The sequence below is a fragment of the Rhipicephalus sanguineus genome, chromosome 4 (assembly GCF_013339695.2).
Source record: "Rhipicephalus sanguineus isolate Rsan-2018 chromosome 4, BIME_Rsan_1.4, whole genome shotgun sequence".
Lineage (NCBI taxonomy): Eukaryota > Metazoa > Arthropoda > Arachnida > Ixodida > Ixodidae > Rhipicephalus > Rhipicephalus sanguineus.
In genome coordinates this window covers 50,719,276-50,735,798 of record NC_051179.1, presented here as the reverse complement: position 1 = coordinate 50,735,798, position 16,523 = coordinate 50,719,276, and the positions used below count along the sequence as shown (strand labels likewise).

The window sequence follows — 16,523 nt, the reverse complement described above, 5'->3', positions numbered from 1 at the left end:
CACTCGCCCATGCCTACAAATGACGAATGAGAAGGTGCTGTGGGTCACACTAAGGATTTCAGACACAAACAACAGCTAGAACTCAATCAGGCAGTGACAGAGCTATGTTAAGAACTGGCAAAAAATTGAAAGGAACTAGATCCTCATATTTCTACTGACAGCGGGAAAAAAAAAAGTGAAGAATTCAGCAGCTGTACCTGGGTCTGTACTGGGTGACGGTTATCACTGGCCCATTTAATGCTATTGTGTGGAATATTCGGCCAATGCTCATCCGGCACTCCTCCTGCAAAGAGAGAGTCCTCAGGTCAGCTTTTACTTGAGAATGGAAATGATAGGGCATAGCTCGTAAAGAGCTGCACATGCATTGTGAATTTCTTTACAAACCTTTTCCTCATTGACAGGTGCATGCCCTCTGAGAACACTGTGGCTCGATGAGTGCTGCGTACCATTGGCAGTGTGCTGGCTTTTAGGCAGTGTAATGATCTGAAAGCCCTGTACAGTGAAAAAAAATTTGCACATCAAAACATTACGCATGCAGAGAAGAGAATTAATGAGAGAAAAAAAAAACGAAGGGAGAAAGGCAGGGAGGTTAATTCAGGCTGTGCCTAGTTGGCTACCCTGTACATGGGAAGGACGAAGAAAGCACGAATATTAGACAGAATGGATAAGAGAAAGAAGCAAGAAAAAAAGCAAACAAGCAGTTCATGCAAACAATCAGAACTTTTGCTAACCGTTCACAAGTGTTCATAAAGTCCACTAGCCTTAAACACATGGACCAGAGGTTTACATAATGCAATGATGTCGTGAGACAACACAGCATTTGTGTCGCCTTGATCCCTTCTCTTGTGTCTGTATTACACGCCTTAGCTTCTTCTATGATGCAGTGGTGCTACAGCTGTCACATCTCGCTTTAGATGGTTATTTAACTGGGCTTCTTTTTCCAGTTATTTATTTAACATTATTTTCAAACAGCTAAATTATCCAAGCATGGCTAGTTTGGAACGAAACTAGCAAAGAAACATTTGAGATTTTCTGTTTGCCCTCAGCTCAAACCAGCAGTGGACATAATAGGTTCAACTATGCCAATGCTCTGGCTAAAGTACCTGCTGCAATCGTTGACAGATGAGTTCCTGGTAAACCTGAAGTGTAGTCAGCGGCTTGTGGTGCTTGTAGTCCTCCTCTCCTCGATAACACCTGCAATATCACAGTGAAGTCTTAAGCTTTTTCTAATTGATTCACCATTAGAAGATACACCATGCATGGCAGTGCACATTATGCATAATTTCAAGAGAGGACAGGGGGGAACATAACGTAGACAAAAAAACTTATTACTATTTTTAAAGGATGTACAAGCATTCAAAATTTCAATGACTAATCAAACAGCCATTGCTAGACATCAAATACTTGTTTAAATTTGAATACTATATTAGGGATGACATTTATTGGCATTTACAGGTTAAAAGCCAATGTCAAACTTAAATTTAGGGCATCTAACTGTCATTCCTTTACATCATACTTGTGAATATGCCCATTATGAAGTCATCATTATCCTCTTGCTTCTGTGATCTCACTTTGGCCCCTTACTAGTCGGTAAGGAAAAACAGTTTGCCCATCACAGCTAGATTATCACTCACGTCCCTACATTTATGTGCCATTCAGAGCTTTGCCACTGTGCTGTCCCAAAGCTTCAACTGTACAGTAGAACCCCGCTGATACATCTTTGAAGGGACCGTAGGAAATAAACGTAAGAGACGGGAAACGTAAGAGCCGAAAAACAGGAAAAACGGCAAAATATTTAGTGGTACAGAATTTTATTTCAATTCTTATGAGCAGCACGAAAATTGGCGCGCTCAGCCGCGATCTAGTCGATGCATAGAGACGCGGAGCTTAGGACGGCCTTATCCACAGAAATGTAATCAACGTATGTGATTTTTTTAACACCAACAGCTGTAGGCATGAAAAAACTAAGCACACGCAATCACGACCGGCGCGGCGAGTCTGACCGCGAACCGCACGCACGACCATGCGAGCTCCAACCAGCTCGAACTCCTCCCATTCTCCGACAAATAACGATGATGATGAGTCTACGCCAACGCGATGGCAAAGTGAATGCCAATCTCGAAGGCCTTGCTTTCGCAAGCAATTACGTCATACACGCCATGTTTGTGCAATGCAAATCTCAGAGGCTATGCTTTTGTCAATAGTAAATGCCAATCTCGAAGGCCTTGCTTTCGCGAGCAGTTACGTCATAGACGCCATCTTTGCAATTTGAATCTCGAAGGCCATGCTTTTGTTTGCATCAATTGAAAGATTCTGTTGCTTGCGCCTCTCATGCGGCTAATATTACGGTCAAACGAGGCCAAGCTGCGTGAAAATGCGCCATGGCCGCTCTCTTTGGTAGTCACTCGGTCGGCTCCGGGCGCACTTCGCGACGTATCATACGGGAACGGTCTGACAGTTACGACGTAACAGCGGGGTTCCCAATACATTGTATCCTATGGGAGCTATGCCGGGACCGGCGGAAAACGACGTAACAGCCGGGAAAACGCAGCAGTGAGGAACGTAACAGCGGGGTTCTACTGTATATGGCTCCTAAAGGAGCCATGTACAGTAACTCTAGATGAGTTTGGGTTTCTTATGGCATCTATAAATGCATTTCGCGTCATAGGACAACAATGCCTGCACTGCCGTGACGTTCCATGAGAAGACTGTCCACTGTGAGAGTTTGGTATAGTCGCAGTAAAGGAAATCAGGGCTGTATTCTGCCAATGTTTCATATATCTCACTATACAGTTACAAGGAAATGCACATTAGATATGCGTAGGTTGCACATGCCTTATTTGGTTGATCTCAGAGTTGTGTTCTTCGGGCAGAAGGCTGTAGTCAGACACGACATAGTCGTACTGTAGGCTGTGCTTGTCCGGGAAGAAATCTGTAGTGATGGGCAGACAGGCGGGTATCACCAGGCTCTTCCAGTCGACACCTGAGGCACCGCAAGAGGACAGGTTGTTTTTCCATTAAAATTTAAAAAAAAATGGTTACATGCGAAACGTTAAGATATGACGCATATTCTGATAAGATGCGTGCTTGCATTGGAAAGGCAGCTGCTTCAACAGTCTAAACATGTTGAGCATGGCCGCTAGTCCATAAGCAATATCATACTATGGCCTTTTTGAGTTAGCAGTCACTGACGCTAAAATAACACCAACACAGTTTAGCGATGACATGCACTTCAATTAAAGTGCATACCTGTAGTTAGAGCTGGTGTCCACTCCTGTTCACCAGTTGTGCCCCACAACCAGCTGTGCCCTGTCTTGGCGATGGGTGTCTCATTGCCAAGAGATGATGGGAACACTACTCGTGGTCTCACATGAACTGCAATGAAGAGCGTGAAAGGAAAAAAATCGTACCTAAACAGCGTCGTGTGTGTCTTCTCTTTTCCTTAGTCCTGTGTTTTGCGCTGTTGTTAAAAAGTACAATGCATTTCCACCAAGTCGCCCAGTGTACCACCCTACTTAAAAAAAATTGTATGAGAAAAAGCAAAAGCTTAAGTTTATGGACTCAACTTTTGTTCATTGAAATAAGATTAAAGACTGCTGGTCCAAACTTTGTTCTAGTATTCGCTTCAAAGAAAATATGCTGTTCACCAGATGAAAACCAAGATTATGCTTATTACATTTAATTACAGTGGGGGAACTTTCCACTCTTATCAACGAAGATAACACAGAAAATCAACGTCCTGAATTTGCTAACTATGCTCCTCTCTTTTTTGAGATTCCACTTATCAGAAGCTGCTTGCCACTTGGCTCAAATTACACGTCACCAAGTTCAAAGTGTACCGCACATGATAATGATGATGGACATGAACAATTAGCGTAATGCTTCTTTTTTAACATCCCTACAGCTCCTGTTGAATTAACACACAGCCAAGCCAGTACCGGTGACAGCACAACATCCACTGCATGATATGTGCACTACCCCACAACACTTTCATGTAGCCATCACAAGTTTGAATAAACTATCCCTGCAGTTTTCACAACAATATTCACAACAGTTCACTAAATGTATTAATGGACTTTTTACTCTGGCATACACTATGATCCTCAGTAATGGGAGGCAGAGCAATATTGCAAAAATATGAATGTCCAAAAGAAATAATTATGGGAGACTCACAGCTTAATAATTGTGGATACAAAGTGAAAACCAAGGAGATGCATAGACGCTATGTTATAATGATGTCATTGGTTGTATTCTATTGCTGCAGGAGAATAAATAACTCGATTTTTTAATTCCTTGAAAAAAGTGAGCAACTGTCCATACTTAAGACAGCTTCCATCACACTCAATATGGACATGCTGTTGGCCTCACTGGAATTTTAACATAGGTGTTTATGTACTTAAAGGTATAAAATGTAACGTGTAATGTTAAGTGTGCCTACAAGCCATGACACTCTACTTAAACGGGCACATGCTTGCGGAAATTATCATGTCTATTTACGTCCACTGCAGGACGAAGACCTCTTCCGGCAATCTCTAATTAACAGTGTTTTGCATGGGCTGACCACATATTACACCTACAAAATTTTCTCTTTCTGTGTGTCATGTAAGCATCAGCTGTCCTCCTTTGCACTTTTCTTGCTAAGGTGCTCATTCAGCAACTCTAATAAAACGCTCGTTATCTGTCTCACACGTTACATGTCCCACTGAATTCCATTTCTTCTTCCTGATGTTGACTTGCTGCAGCACTTGCAGCATGCAAATGAAGGGGTTCAACGATATTTCTAACACTGCAAGTATATTTTACAATGCTGGAATATCTTCAGTGCAAGACAGTACAGACCGTCTTTAGCAGCCTTCTTGTTCGGGACGTCCATCGCAGGTTTTTCCGGGTGTGTAGAGAGCTCTTGATTATGAATCATCATCCGACTCGAACTGTGTGGTATGGCCTGGTAGTGATGCTGTTGCATGAAAATCCCAGTTGGTCCTGAAGAGAGGACATTATAATTCTAGAGCAACACGTGTGAAAAAAGGAACCAAGACAAGGAAAAAAAGAGCTGTACCCAGTGGGAACACGTGCGTCCACCGACGGCGGTTTGACGTCAGCTTGATTGTCACCTGCAAACGAAAATTCAAAGTAAGGGTTCATCACTGGTAAGGTAACTTCGAATGCCTAAGCATAATGTTGAATTCTGATTGCGTGCCATCTATTAGTCTCGCTATCTATCCACAAAGCATAGTGTGAACTGTTGCAGCAGTAGATGCAGGCACATTAGCTCCTATTTGTGCTTCTATTCTGTTAGGTACAGACAAGCAATTCAGAAAATTTTAAATTTCTAGTTTGAGATTTTCACTGTAGTAGCAATAAGTCGAAACGAAGGTGGCCTGTCAATAGTCACATTAACAGGGTCACTTGACCTGGGCAAGTCCAGATAAAGGAACACTTGGCATCAGCATGTCCAAGAGAGTAACTGCGTTTCCTTCAGCAGTTTCACAAGAGGTGTTACAGCAAAGTCACCAAATTAAGTCGCGTTTCTGGATACGAGGAAAAGGTTCATAAATGGTGATTATAATGCCTACTGGCTAGCACAGGCTATTCACCTGTGAGGGGTCAAAGGGATTAATGAGGGCCCTGGGCTGCTGGGGCGTCTTCTGCCTTTCCTGCAGTGCCTCGGGAACCTGGCCGGCACTGCCGACCACTGTCCGGTGAGGTGGTGACACCACAAACTCCAAGTTCTCCTTAGATGCCAGTACTCGTGGCTTCTCCACGTCACACACAGCTACAGCTGTCCCTATGGAAGAACACATCGCCATGTCTGTACTCATATTCAGCCAAGCTGCAGCAAAAATACATGTTTAGGCTCAACACATTCAGTGTGGTCTTTTTAGGAACACTTAAAGACATGGTTTAAGCAAGCAGAGAAACATGGCAACCTTCTCTTTCTCCAAAGCCAAAAAGATTGAAGGATGCAGCACTCCTCATACTCAAAGTATTGAAGCACTCATTATAGCAAGGTTTCAAAAGCATGCTGTTCTGAATCTAGTTCTTGCAGAAATCCACACAAGAGAGAAGTTCGGGGGAAGATGGAGGTTTGATGTGATGAGGTGTCACTGAACAAGAAATGTTGGCTCCAATGACATTGTTTGAGAACATTTTTTTTTTTGCACAGTAGTGTAAAGCTTTTGGTAAAGACTGCACATGTTAAACAGTCCAAATGGAGTCAAACAAATATCCAAGAAGGAACAAAATTGCAAGCTTCCGACTTACAGACACTCTTTACATGAAGGATTCGGTTCACATTGGAAATGAGGAAGAGAATCGGAAACTGACGTATATTCAGGAAAAGGTTAGTATAGCGGACCTTGTAGCAAGGATTTATTTTTCTCATACATATGTAAAATCAAGCAATTCACTCTTTTGAATGCTTTAAGAATAAAGCACAGTCCTTCACCGTGTTTTGTAACAAGAATCCAAACGACCTTTCTAAAATCCTGAATATGAAGCTGGGTGCTTTCGTCAAAAGGTATTCACATAACACAAATGTACAGCACCAAAGCACCATTTAAGCATCAGACAGGCCTCCGCACTAGGAGATCTTATTAGGTTAGCAAGTGTATTTATGTTAATATGGTGAACTGCACAAACAAACAAGCCACACGAGAGTGCATGGACGTACGTGCATTTTTATGCCTCCTGGTGTGCTTATGTGTTTATATCATGTTATCAAGCCTGAATAATGCTTCGACACACACCGTCATTCCCAAGAGTCGACGCTGCTTGAGATCTGGCGTAACATGAAGCCCCTCGGCGGGGGATCGATATGGCACCCGAACGTGAATGGGACGATCCGCTGGAATAGGTTGGAGATGACGAGGTGTCGTCGTCCTGATTCAGGGGTCGTGGGGGTGTTGGCAGATGAGAACAGCGCCTCATGTTGGCTCTTTGCAGTGTGCTCATCCTAGAACATAGAAGAAAAGGGTAGAACAAGAATTGAATTCTGGGGTTTTACGTGCCAAAACCACGATATAATTATGAGCAATGCAATAGTGGGGAACCCTGTCCACCTGTGGTTCTTTGAACATGATGTATATGGGTACTTTTGCATTTTACCCCCATCGGAAAGCAGCCGCTATGGCCGGAAGTTGACGACTGGCCGCAGAATGACAAATAATGTCGTGGTGGGTGCTTCCCAACTTCACAAAAATTATGATTTGTGGCGTAGTGGGTACGTTGCTAGTGTACTTGTATTAGTAGCCCCAAAAGAATTTTTAACGGCTCTAGAAATGCCGCTCTTCCAGCTTTCGCTGTGACTGTGCTGCGCTTTCCGCACAGGCCTGGCGTTTTTTTGAAAACGTGCTAAATATCGAAACACAAGTGAGGTGTTTAAAGAAACAAAGAATGAATGAAGAAAGCGAAGCGGGGATGGTCAGAAAAGAAACTGCGCAATGGTTGCTTCGCTGTCTCAGTCTTCTCATGATACTAGCAGCAACATAGCAACACAGCACACACATAGCACACACAGCAATTTTGCAAAGCGGTAGCTTTGTAGTATTTAGGGGTTGCATCATATTGTTACCCCCATGACTACAATGCCTGGAACTGCCTGGAACTAATAACGGCTACAATGCTGGAACTAATAATGAATACAATAATGGCTACAATGCCTGGAACTAAAAATGAAGCAAGGTTTTCAACCATTGCATATCTGCTTCTGTAGCTAAAGCATTGTAACTAATGCAATTGCATGAGCATCAGTAGTTACACATATAATAACAATAATACCTGAAGTTTTACATCCCAAAACCACGATATGATTATGAGGGACGCTGTAGTAAAGGGCTCCGGAAATTTCGACCATCCGGTGTTCTTTAAAGGGGTCATGAAGCACCCCTTGGGCTTGTTGAAAAAACACATCCTGCAGAAAGCTGACACGGCTATGAACTGCTCAGCCAAATATCGCAGTCGTGCGCGCCGCGTAAAGGCTACAAGCGGAACGAGAAGTTGCTGTTTTTGCAGGCGCCCTTTTTCCAAACTGAGGCCGGTTCTCACTCTCGTCGGTGGGCGATGCGTCTGCCGATTGACGTCGCTATCTGCATCGCCGCGTCGCGAAAGACATAGCATCCTCATTGGCCGATAGCCGACGTAAATCGAGAGCAGCGTTCAGATCAGATGCGCTTCTTGCCACGGGGTGCCGCCACTTGCCGGCGCCGCACTCCTCAGTACACGGTAGCCGCGCTCGCGCACGCGAATCACAGCGGTAGAGCGATCGCGTTTCATGATGCACGCTGATGTAACTTCTTTCCCCCGTGCCATCCCTCCCCGTGTAGCTTCCAGTGCGCTCGTCGGCACGAGAAAAGAGAGAAAGCGCTGAGAGCGTGCGCCCAAACCCCATAACTCCGTTAATTCTTGATGGATTCGAGAAATTTTTGCGGCAATCTATTCGAGAGGCAGTAAACTCCAATACTGAGGTCATTAGATCATTACTTGGAAAAGTGATTCATGACCCCTTTAATGTGCACTGACATTGCCAGTACACGGGCCTCTAGCATTTCGCTTCCATCGAAATGCGACCGCCGCGGCTGGGATCGAACCCACGACCTTCGGGTCAGCAGCCGAGGACCGTAACTGCTACACCACCACGGAGAACAATGGTTATACAGACTGTATCTACACAGCATGCAAACATTTAGCTCATGTAAGTTTTGCTCACTTTGGCCCAGATTGGTTTGGGGAGCATCCCTTGAAGATGTTGGCGTCATATTCATCATAGTCGTACACCACGGAGATGCTGTCAGAGGCGCGTATAGGAGGCTGACTACGGCATGCGTACATTCCTGTTGGTGAAATAAAGACAATTAGGATCGGTGCCAGTCAGTACCAGGCTAATTTTTACGCTGTACCGCACAATTCAACGTTGACGTACTGAAGTTGAGATATAGGCATGCAATTTTTTTTAAATGCAACATTAACCATCATCAACTTATTGCCTCGAAGTTAGGTAATAAAGGGTTTAGAAAAAGTACTTCACCACTCTAAACTAATTCAGTGTTACTCTTTAGGCCAAAGTTGCAATGATATAAAGCAGTAAAAAAGAGGCAACCATAACACATACCTGTTCCAAGTGCTTTCACGTGGCTAGGCTTTGGCTACAGAACCATGTGGAGAAAAAGGCTACAGTTAGAGTCTGCACAAGAAACAACACTGCACAGTACTTTACTGCTGCCCCAGAATAGGGCCTACTAACCTGAGGAGTGGGAAGTTTGATGCGGGGTACAAACTTTGAGTAAAACTGTGCAGGTGTCGTTGAGTAAAAACTGCAAACAAGGAAAATAGAGGCCTTCAGGTGGTACGTACACATTCTGGCATTCGAGGATGTGTTGACATAATTGATACATGCCTGTTCAAGTATGCTACACGCTTATCCTGAAAAGAGAATGCAAGCAGACAAAGCAGCATGCACTAACAGGTGAACATGACCAAAAGATCAACAAGGACAATTCAAGGCAGTTTTATCGTCCTTACAAAACCAAGATTTATTTTTTTCTTGCCTGGTGTTCTGAGAAGCTAAGTTCTTATTGCACTCTTCTAAATGTGCGACTAACAATCTAGAGCTAACTGACACAGGTCAAATTTGAGGAAAATTAAATTATTTTCCGTAGGCGCATTAAGTTGCGTTATGTAATCACAACAAGTGAAGACTCTGTTCTACACAAAGGTATAGCAGGTGGCTGCTTCCTTATAAGAAGCAAGTGAGCATTCATCGAACTATCATCTTTAAAAGCCTCATATGGCCAGCACTTTTGAAGTGTCTTAGTGAAAAGGCCACTCTAAGTTCAAGAAAGAAAGGCCACCAGATTTCTTGCATGCATTTGTCTAAGTGCCCTCGGAGTTAACCAATGGCAAGAGAGACAGAAAATTTCAAGAAATAGCAGACAGGCTGGCCTGAGTGCAGTTAACATCTCTAGCCTGGTATTCTGAGCTAATGTAGAGAGAAGGGGTTGCCAATAGTCCGACTAAGACAGCAAGCTTGCATGCAAGAGGTGTTCATAGAAACGAAGAAAACAACAGAAAGAACTAACAGTAAGTACCTCAGGTTTATCCAGTGAGGCATGTTGTAGTCATCCTTCATATCCAAGCCTGTTGGATGCTTTGACTGAAACTGATATAGAACGTGAAAGAAAAAAAAGAGCACATATTTCACCACAATTCAATGAAGAAAAAGTGAAAACAGCTTAAAAGGGAGTGTCACAGCTTTCAATACATCCAGAAAATGATTCTGTGTTCATTACCTTCAATCCGAGCTGACAATACACGATGAGTGTGCAAACATTCATAGTTCCAAAGAGTACATATCGAACATAACTATCTTTCAGAATCAGTTCATTATTTTCGCACAGGTGGTGTTACATATGAGTATCTACAGGGACAAGTTAGAAAGTACAAGGCTGCAGGGGGGACCTCCTGTATAGGAATGCACTAAAACACAACAGCTTTTGAAATAGAATTAGTTTAATTAAGGTAATCAATTACGAGCAAATATACAGAACTGTTATCAAGGGTGCTCCAATAGCTCTACTTACTAACTGAATTGAGTAAGGATATTAGATAAAAATGATCTCCAAAAATTGAACAAAATAATAAATACTTTCTAATTTATAAAAAAAAATGCAATAGCCTGTAATAGCACGCTATGCAAGCTACATATATGCATGCAAGCTACACGTCTACAAAAACTTTGCTATCCATGTAGCTGTTTACTCCATGAACATGAAAGAGAGGCGGCATGCATTCACCTTGAATAGTGGCACTGCATGCAAGGGTTGTTCACCAAGGCACACAAGATCACTTCCGATTCCTGCAGAAAGAAGATCATTTCAGATCATTTCATTTCCATAAAATCAGTCCACCACTGACGTCACGACTACCACGTCAAAGTACAAATAACCGTGCTCTCACCGTTGTCAATGATACGTTGCTTTGTAATGTTGGTGAGGTCTCGATCAACCTCAAAGACACCAACACCGGGTGTGATGACAACACTAAGCTGGCCAGTGCGGTCAAAGCTTCGATCCATAAAATGCTTTTCAAAAACTGCACAGAAAGATAAAAGCACAAACCCTAATGCCCTCACTGAAGAAAAAGTAAGTAGCATGAAATACAGTGAACACTCATTAAACAGAACCTGAAAGTGTCGGGAAAGTATGTTCTGTTCAACAGTAGTGCCATTTACTGAGAGACGAACAGAGGTGCAAAATTCAAGTAGGAAACCAATCATATTAGAGATAGTTGCTCCACTTAAGGAGCAATTCCGTTTAAGAGATTTCCGTTTACTGACAGTCTACTGTATTCACAGAAAAAAAACCATAACGTTATGGCTTTGTTAAGTCTACATGTTCATTAGGGCTTGGCAACAAATAAAAAAGCTTAACCCAATTAATTGGAATCTCTTACTTCACTGCTGAATCAGTTAATCAGACTTGGTGAATGATGTACACCCGTGAGCAAAAGTATACGGACCATTGTCGTCCGTATACCTTTGCCGTCTGCACCGTCTAGTGGCAAGCTGTCTGCTCTTGAGAGCATTTCTCTGACAAATTCCGTCAGAGTAATGCTCTCGACAGCAGACGGACGGCTCGCAACTAGATGGCATAGACAGCGATTTCGGCTCGCACTTCTGTGGTCCGTATATTTTGCTCACGGGTGTACATCAGCAAAAGAAATCAACACTAGTTTGACAGAAAAACAAGCCGGGCTATGAATCGACTGTCAAATTTATTACATTAACATGACTCTGCCTGAATGGACACCATATCAAGCTTGCTATCCCTCATGCAATACCCTGTAACCTGCTTTTAAAGTAACAGATAAGTGTACAAATTAATTACATGTTTCGTGACGAAGGCAATACTTGACAACGTCATCTCAGAATATCACCATGACATGGTGTTATGTATGTTATGAGTGTTGAGCCTTCTTAATGTCACAGGAACTTCTGTGTAATGCTCATGCACTAGCAGCTGCTAGAGACCAGACTTAACCTCAGCTGGCTTCAAGTACAGTGCAAATGGGTGGCTTCTGTCCTAAGAAACTCTGCCACTCTATCCGCAATTCTTGTCCTTGCTTTCGAGGTAAAGCAAACACGTCAATGCCAATACTTGCCGCAGTTTTTTCATGTTCCTACAATCGTTAATTGCTCCTTATTTCTCTTTCTGAAGTTTTGCGTGCCAAAACCACAATACTCCATCAATCGTTAATCACAAACACATAAAGCAATAAAGCAATAACTAATCCCAAGGTCACTTGACATGGTAGCCCAAGGGCTGAGGTGCCGCGCTGCTAAGCTCGAGGGCACAGTTCCAATCCTGACCACTGCAGTCATATTTAAATGGGGGCAAAATGCAAGAACACTGGTGCACTTATATTTAGGTGTATGATAAAGAACTCAACATGGTCAAAATATATCAGTAGTCCCCACAACTGTGTGCCTCATAATCATGTCGTGATTTTGGTATGTAAAACGCCAGTAATTTATTTTATCTTAATCTTAAGGTCAATTGACGAGTCGTCCAGCCCTAATGTTCATGCTTCAACGTTCATGCTTTATATGACACCTTTCCATAGAATACCGGCTACAGACCATTTAGAGACATGTTGAGCACTTGGAGAAAGTTCCCCTGAGACGCAGTCGAGTTCACGGCAGTGGGCACCCTGACATTTGGCCTGTGATGGTGCTCAAGAATCTGCTTCGGGTATTCGTTAAAATATGTTTTGAGTAGCCGTAATGTCTGCGTCCAGTCGTCGATGCGCTCGTTTTGGACAGCAACTCTGCACAAAACACAAAAGAAAGCTTTTGTGACTGACTACCGTTGCTCACCGGCTATAGCGGCACGAAATGGGTCCAGCAAATGCAAAGTGTTATCTCCTCTCATGCCATTGCATTTGCCACATTACTAATATTTATAATCACTCTCATTACATACTGAATGACCTCTTTATAGCTTTTTGAACAGGCGTGCCATAAAAAGTTAGTTTATAACTTAAGTGAGATCAGTTAAAAAGTGTGCGGTGGCAGTTGGTGCATTCAATCGAAAGTAATTCATTAAAATTAGAATAATACATTAAAGTGAAGTTTGAAAAATGAGCCACATTTAAATGTGCCTTCCATTACAAGCAAAGTTAGTAATCAGTACAATAGCATTTAGTTCCAACTGCTGTGCATTAGCCTTCAAAAATAAAAAAAGTAACAATTGCTGGGGTTTAAATGTTGGGCTAAACTAGAAAACATATAAAATAAATAGAAGCTCAGCAATATGGGAACAATGCAGAATGCATAAGCCATTTAATTACGACATCTTTATGTTGATTGGATTCGGTCTCTGACTCGGCACCTTCTCCTGTATACTATTCTATTTCATAGTAACAACCCCATGGATAATAATTATGATTTAGATTCCTACCAGGCATGCTAACAGTCCATTTTCAATTGAAAAAAAAAAGAAAAAAACCACAGAAAGCTGGGATAGGAGATGTTTTGTAGCGAAAGCTGTTTTACACATGCATGCTATTATGTCGCCACACACTGATATAAGAGTATGTCCCAATTGCATTAGAATTCTGCCCAAAAATTTATATCTACTTTCTTTCTTTATCTCTTTGTTCTACAATATTTTGCATATATGCATGACTGTCTATCATGTGACATCTGTGACCACTGAGGTTTAGAACAGATAAACATGACAATTTCTTTTACAAATGTGTGCTTCGTTCTGACCAATATTCGCTTAGCTAAGTGAAACGTGGTCATAAATCCAACATATAACTTCAGCACAGTCTTGGCACTTATTGGCTGGGGTTATGTATACAGTAAGCAGGCCTCCTCAACAAAGATTGAAAGGGGAGTTGCTACCTATAGAAGTCTTCGTAGAAGCGTCCCTTGTAATCCACTTGCACGCAATGGGCCATGTGTTCTGGAAACTGCTCTTTGCTCTTGGCTTCATAGAAGACCCGTGAGAAGAGCACAATGTTGATGTCATGATTGCACTTCATATCCTGAGGAACCAATAAAGAGAATTGAAACATTATGAAGCACTGGTTGCAGGAGCAAGGTAAGCATTGTACTATCAGCATCAAACGAAACCCGAACACTGGCAAGCCTTCGCAGTGGTATAGTGCGCGCCGTCCAGTTATCACCATGGACAGGAGCACATATGGGCAGTGCAGTCAAACCGCATGCGTGCACTTGTCAATGGTGATGACAGGACGGCGCGCACTATACCATGCGAAGGCTTGCCGCTGTTCGGGTTTCGTTTGACGCCGATTGTACAAGAAGTGGATAAGATAAAAGGTTTGCTGCTGTTGTATACAATGTATGTGCAAATTTATGCAATGTGTACTTGTCACTGGTGCTCCAAGGTGCACATGTGTGGTGCTTTCATAACTGTATACCGTATTTTTGCATGTATAGCTCACACAAAGAACAGCTGCAATGCATTACTCTAACTGGTTCTACCTCCACACTCACCAAAGGTATTGTGTAGTTTTCCACCTTACAAGCCCTACGCCTTTAAAGACAGTGTTGCATGGATGTGCGAAACTTGCACTACATTCCATACTTGATGAACAACGAAATTCAGAACATTAGAGTGCTCTGATGAAGGAAAACAATGCAACACTGGTAATCACAGAGGCGGTGCTGATCAAAAGATAGAATAAATATGCATCAGGGACGAGTCAAGACGATATTACATTTAAACAGAGGAGCATCATTTTGTTAATGCTATCAACGCACTGTAAGCTTCACAAAGTTGCACTCATCTATTTTTGGTACTTATATGTGTGAAAATGTGGTAGAAAACTAGTCTACATAAGCCTGACCATTGCATTCAACATTCAGCTGCAGGTTACTGTAATTTCAAGCTGTAATGTGCACTAGAGTACATAATTTTTGCTCCTGCAAATGTTTTTATCGGTTGACTAGGACTAAACGCAAAGCAACTTGCCTTCCATTTCGCAATAAGGTCACACAGGAAGCCATTGACAGCCTTCTCAAAGTAGAGGTCACCATTGGTGTCAAAGTCCCACATCTCAGAACTCATCTGAATGAAGAGGTACACCATGCTGCTGGCCGAGCGATAGACAATCTTGGTGTCAGCCGTAATGACTCCCGAGGCTACCTGCTCTCCGTGAGCCCACATTTCATATACCTGGAGCCTGTAGAGGATAACCATACAGTCAAAAATGAGAAATACAAGAAGAATGAAGCGTAATATTTGTAAAATTTGACAAGCAAATTTATAAACAGAAATGTAAATACGAAAAAAATTTTTACACAGCGATTTTACATAAAGAATTACCATAAATTACCGCAGAACCTCATTGATATGTTCTGCAGAAAGTACAAGAAAAAAAAGATTGTTACGCTTATTAAGAATTACAAATACAAGCAGAGTGCAGTTGAACAACTAGGAAACTCAACAAACTGAAAACTGAATACAACTACTGTCACCTGTTTATTAAGCACTATGAAGGTCCTTTTAAGTTTTCTGCAACATGCTAGTCTCAACAAATGTTAATGTAGTGCAAGAGAAATGGAACTAAAAAAATAGCAGGAACACAGAGTTAATGTTCTCTTCTCGGTCCTTGCCTAGCATACACTACATTAGTATTCCAAGGTAACATACAACACACCCGCATTCTGACAATAGCAGTCTTAATTGTGTGTGTGTTGTGCTATGAGAGTGTTAAGTGCCACATGTCCTTCGTGTACTAAACCTCGTTTATCGTGCTTTGCCACCTTAAGCGGCACCCTTCTTTTAAGTGCTGCCAATGCCTAGTTCTGCCACTCCAAGAAGGAAGTTTGCACACGCACAGGCAATGTCCTCACTCATCCGCATTTCCCAAACCTCCCTAGGTATTTCTAAACTGATGCAGCACATCCATGTTGACCAGCAGTGACTCCCAAAGCAGCAAAAAATTCAGGCAGCTGCGCATTAGTGGTGCTGCCCTCATCTTTTCCTCCTCCTCAACCTCACTTCCCTTTCTCACCCCTTGCTATACTATACATGGCTGTGCTTGCTCTCTCTTTTCTCTATCACTCTTTTGTGTCTGTTTCTTTCTATATCGTTCTCTGTCTTCCTCCTAACTTTTTCTTTCTTTCTTCCCTTTCTTTCTATTTCTTTCTACCTCTTTATATCTTTCTCTGTACTCGTTCTCCGTCTATTTTTTTCTCTGCATCTTTCTCTCCGTACTCGTTCTCTCGCCTTCTAACTTTTTCTTCCCTTTCTTTCACTCTATTTCTCTTTCCTTTTCTTTCTATCTCTTTCGTTCTCTCTCTCTTTGTACTCGTTCTCTTGCCCATCGGAGTTATTTTATCCCACGCCGGACAAATTGGCACATGTGTTCTGGGAGTGAACCGGAAGATGAAGAAGAAGATGAAGAGAGCGCATGCCAGTTCATGATGATGATAGTTTCCTGGTCACGCCACGCGGCATAACGAAAAGCTTAACAGCTCCGCTGAAATAAGTCTT

The 16,523-nt window shown here is 42.4% G+C and overlaps 1 protein-coding gene across 4 annotated transcripts in view; it reads right to left on the bottom strand.

Moving 5' to 3' along the window:
* LOC119389954 (GATOR complex protein Iml1) overlaps positions 1-16,523 on the bottom strand; it is a 48,676-nt gene that overhangs the window by 24,321 nt on the left and 7,832 nt on the right. For all 4 annotated transcript variants that reach the window (XM_037657415.2, XM_037657418.2, XM_037657417.2 and 1 more), the window contains 18 exons: positions 14,997-15,207; positions 13,904-14,046; positions 12,635-12,822; positions 10,954-11,088; positions 10,791-10,852; positions 10,086-10,156; positions 9,242-9,311; positions 9,110-9,143; positions 8,708-8,831; positions 6,750-6,955; positions 5,598-5,788; positions 5,060-5,114; positions 4,840-4,983; positions 3,250-3,375; positions 2,836-2,983; positions 1,104-1,194; positions 385-492; positions 198-283 (listed from right to left, as the gene is read on the bottom strand). In XM_037657415.2, the coding sequence (XP_037513343.1) occupies positions 198-283; positions 385-492; positions 1,104-1,194; positions 2,836-2,983; positions 3,250-3,375; positions 4,840-4,983; positions 5,060-5,114; positions 5,598-5,788; positions 6,750-6,955; positions 8,708-8,831; positions 9,110-9,143; positions 9,242-9,311; positions 10,086-10,156; positions 10,791-10,852; positions 10,954-11,088; positions 12,635-12,822; positions 13,904-14,046; positions 14,997-15,207 (2,193 nt within the window). The remainder of the gene's footprint in view (positions 1-197; positions 284-384; positions 493-1,103; positions 1,195-2,835; positions 2,984-3,249; positions 3,376-4,839; positions 4,984-5,059; positions 5,115-5,597; positions 5,789-6,749; positions 6,956-8,707; positions 8,832-9,109; positions 9,144-9,241; positions 9,312-10,085; positions 10,157-10,790; positions 10,853-10,953; positions 11,089-12,634; positions 12,823-13,903; positions 14,047-14,996; positions 15,208-16,523) is intronic.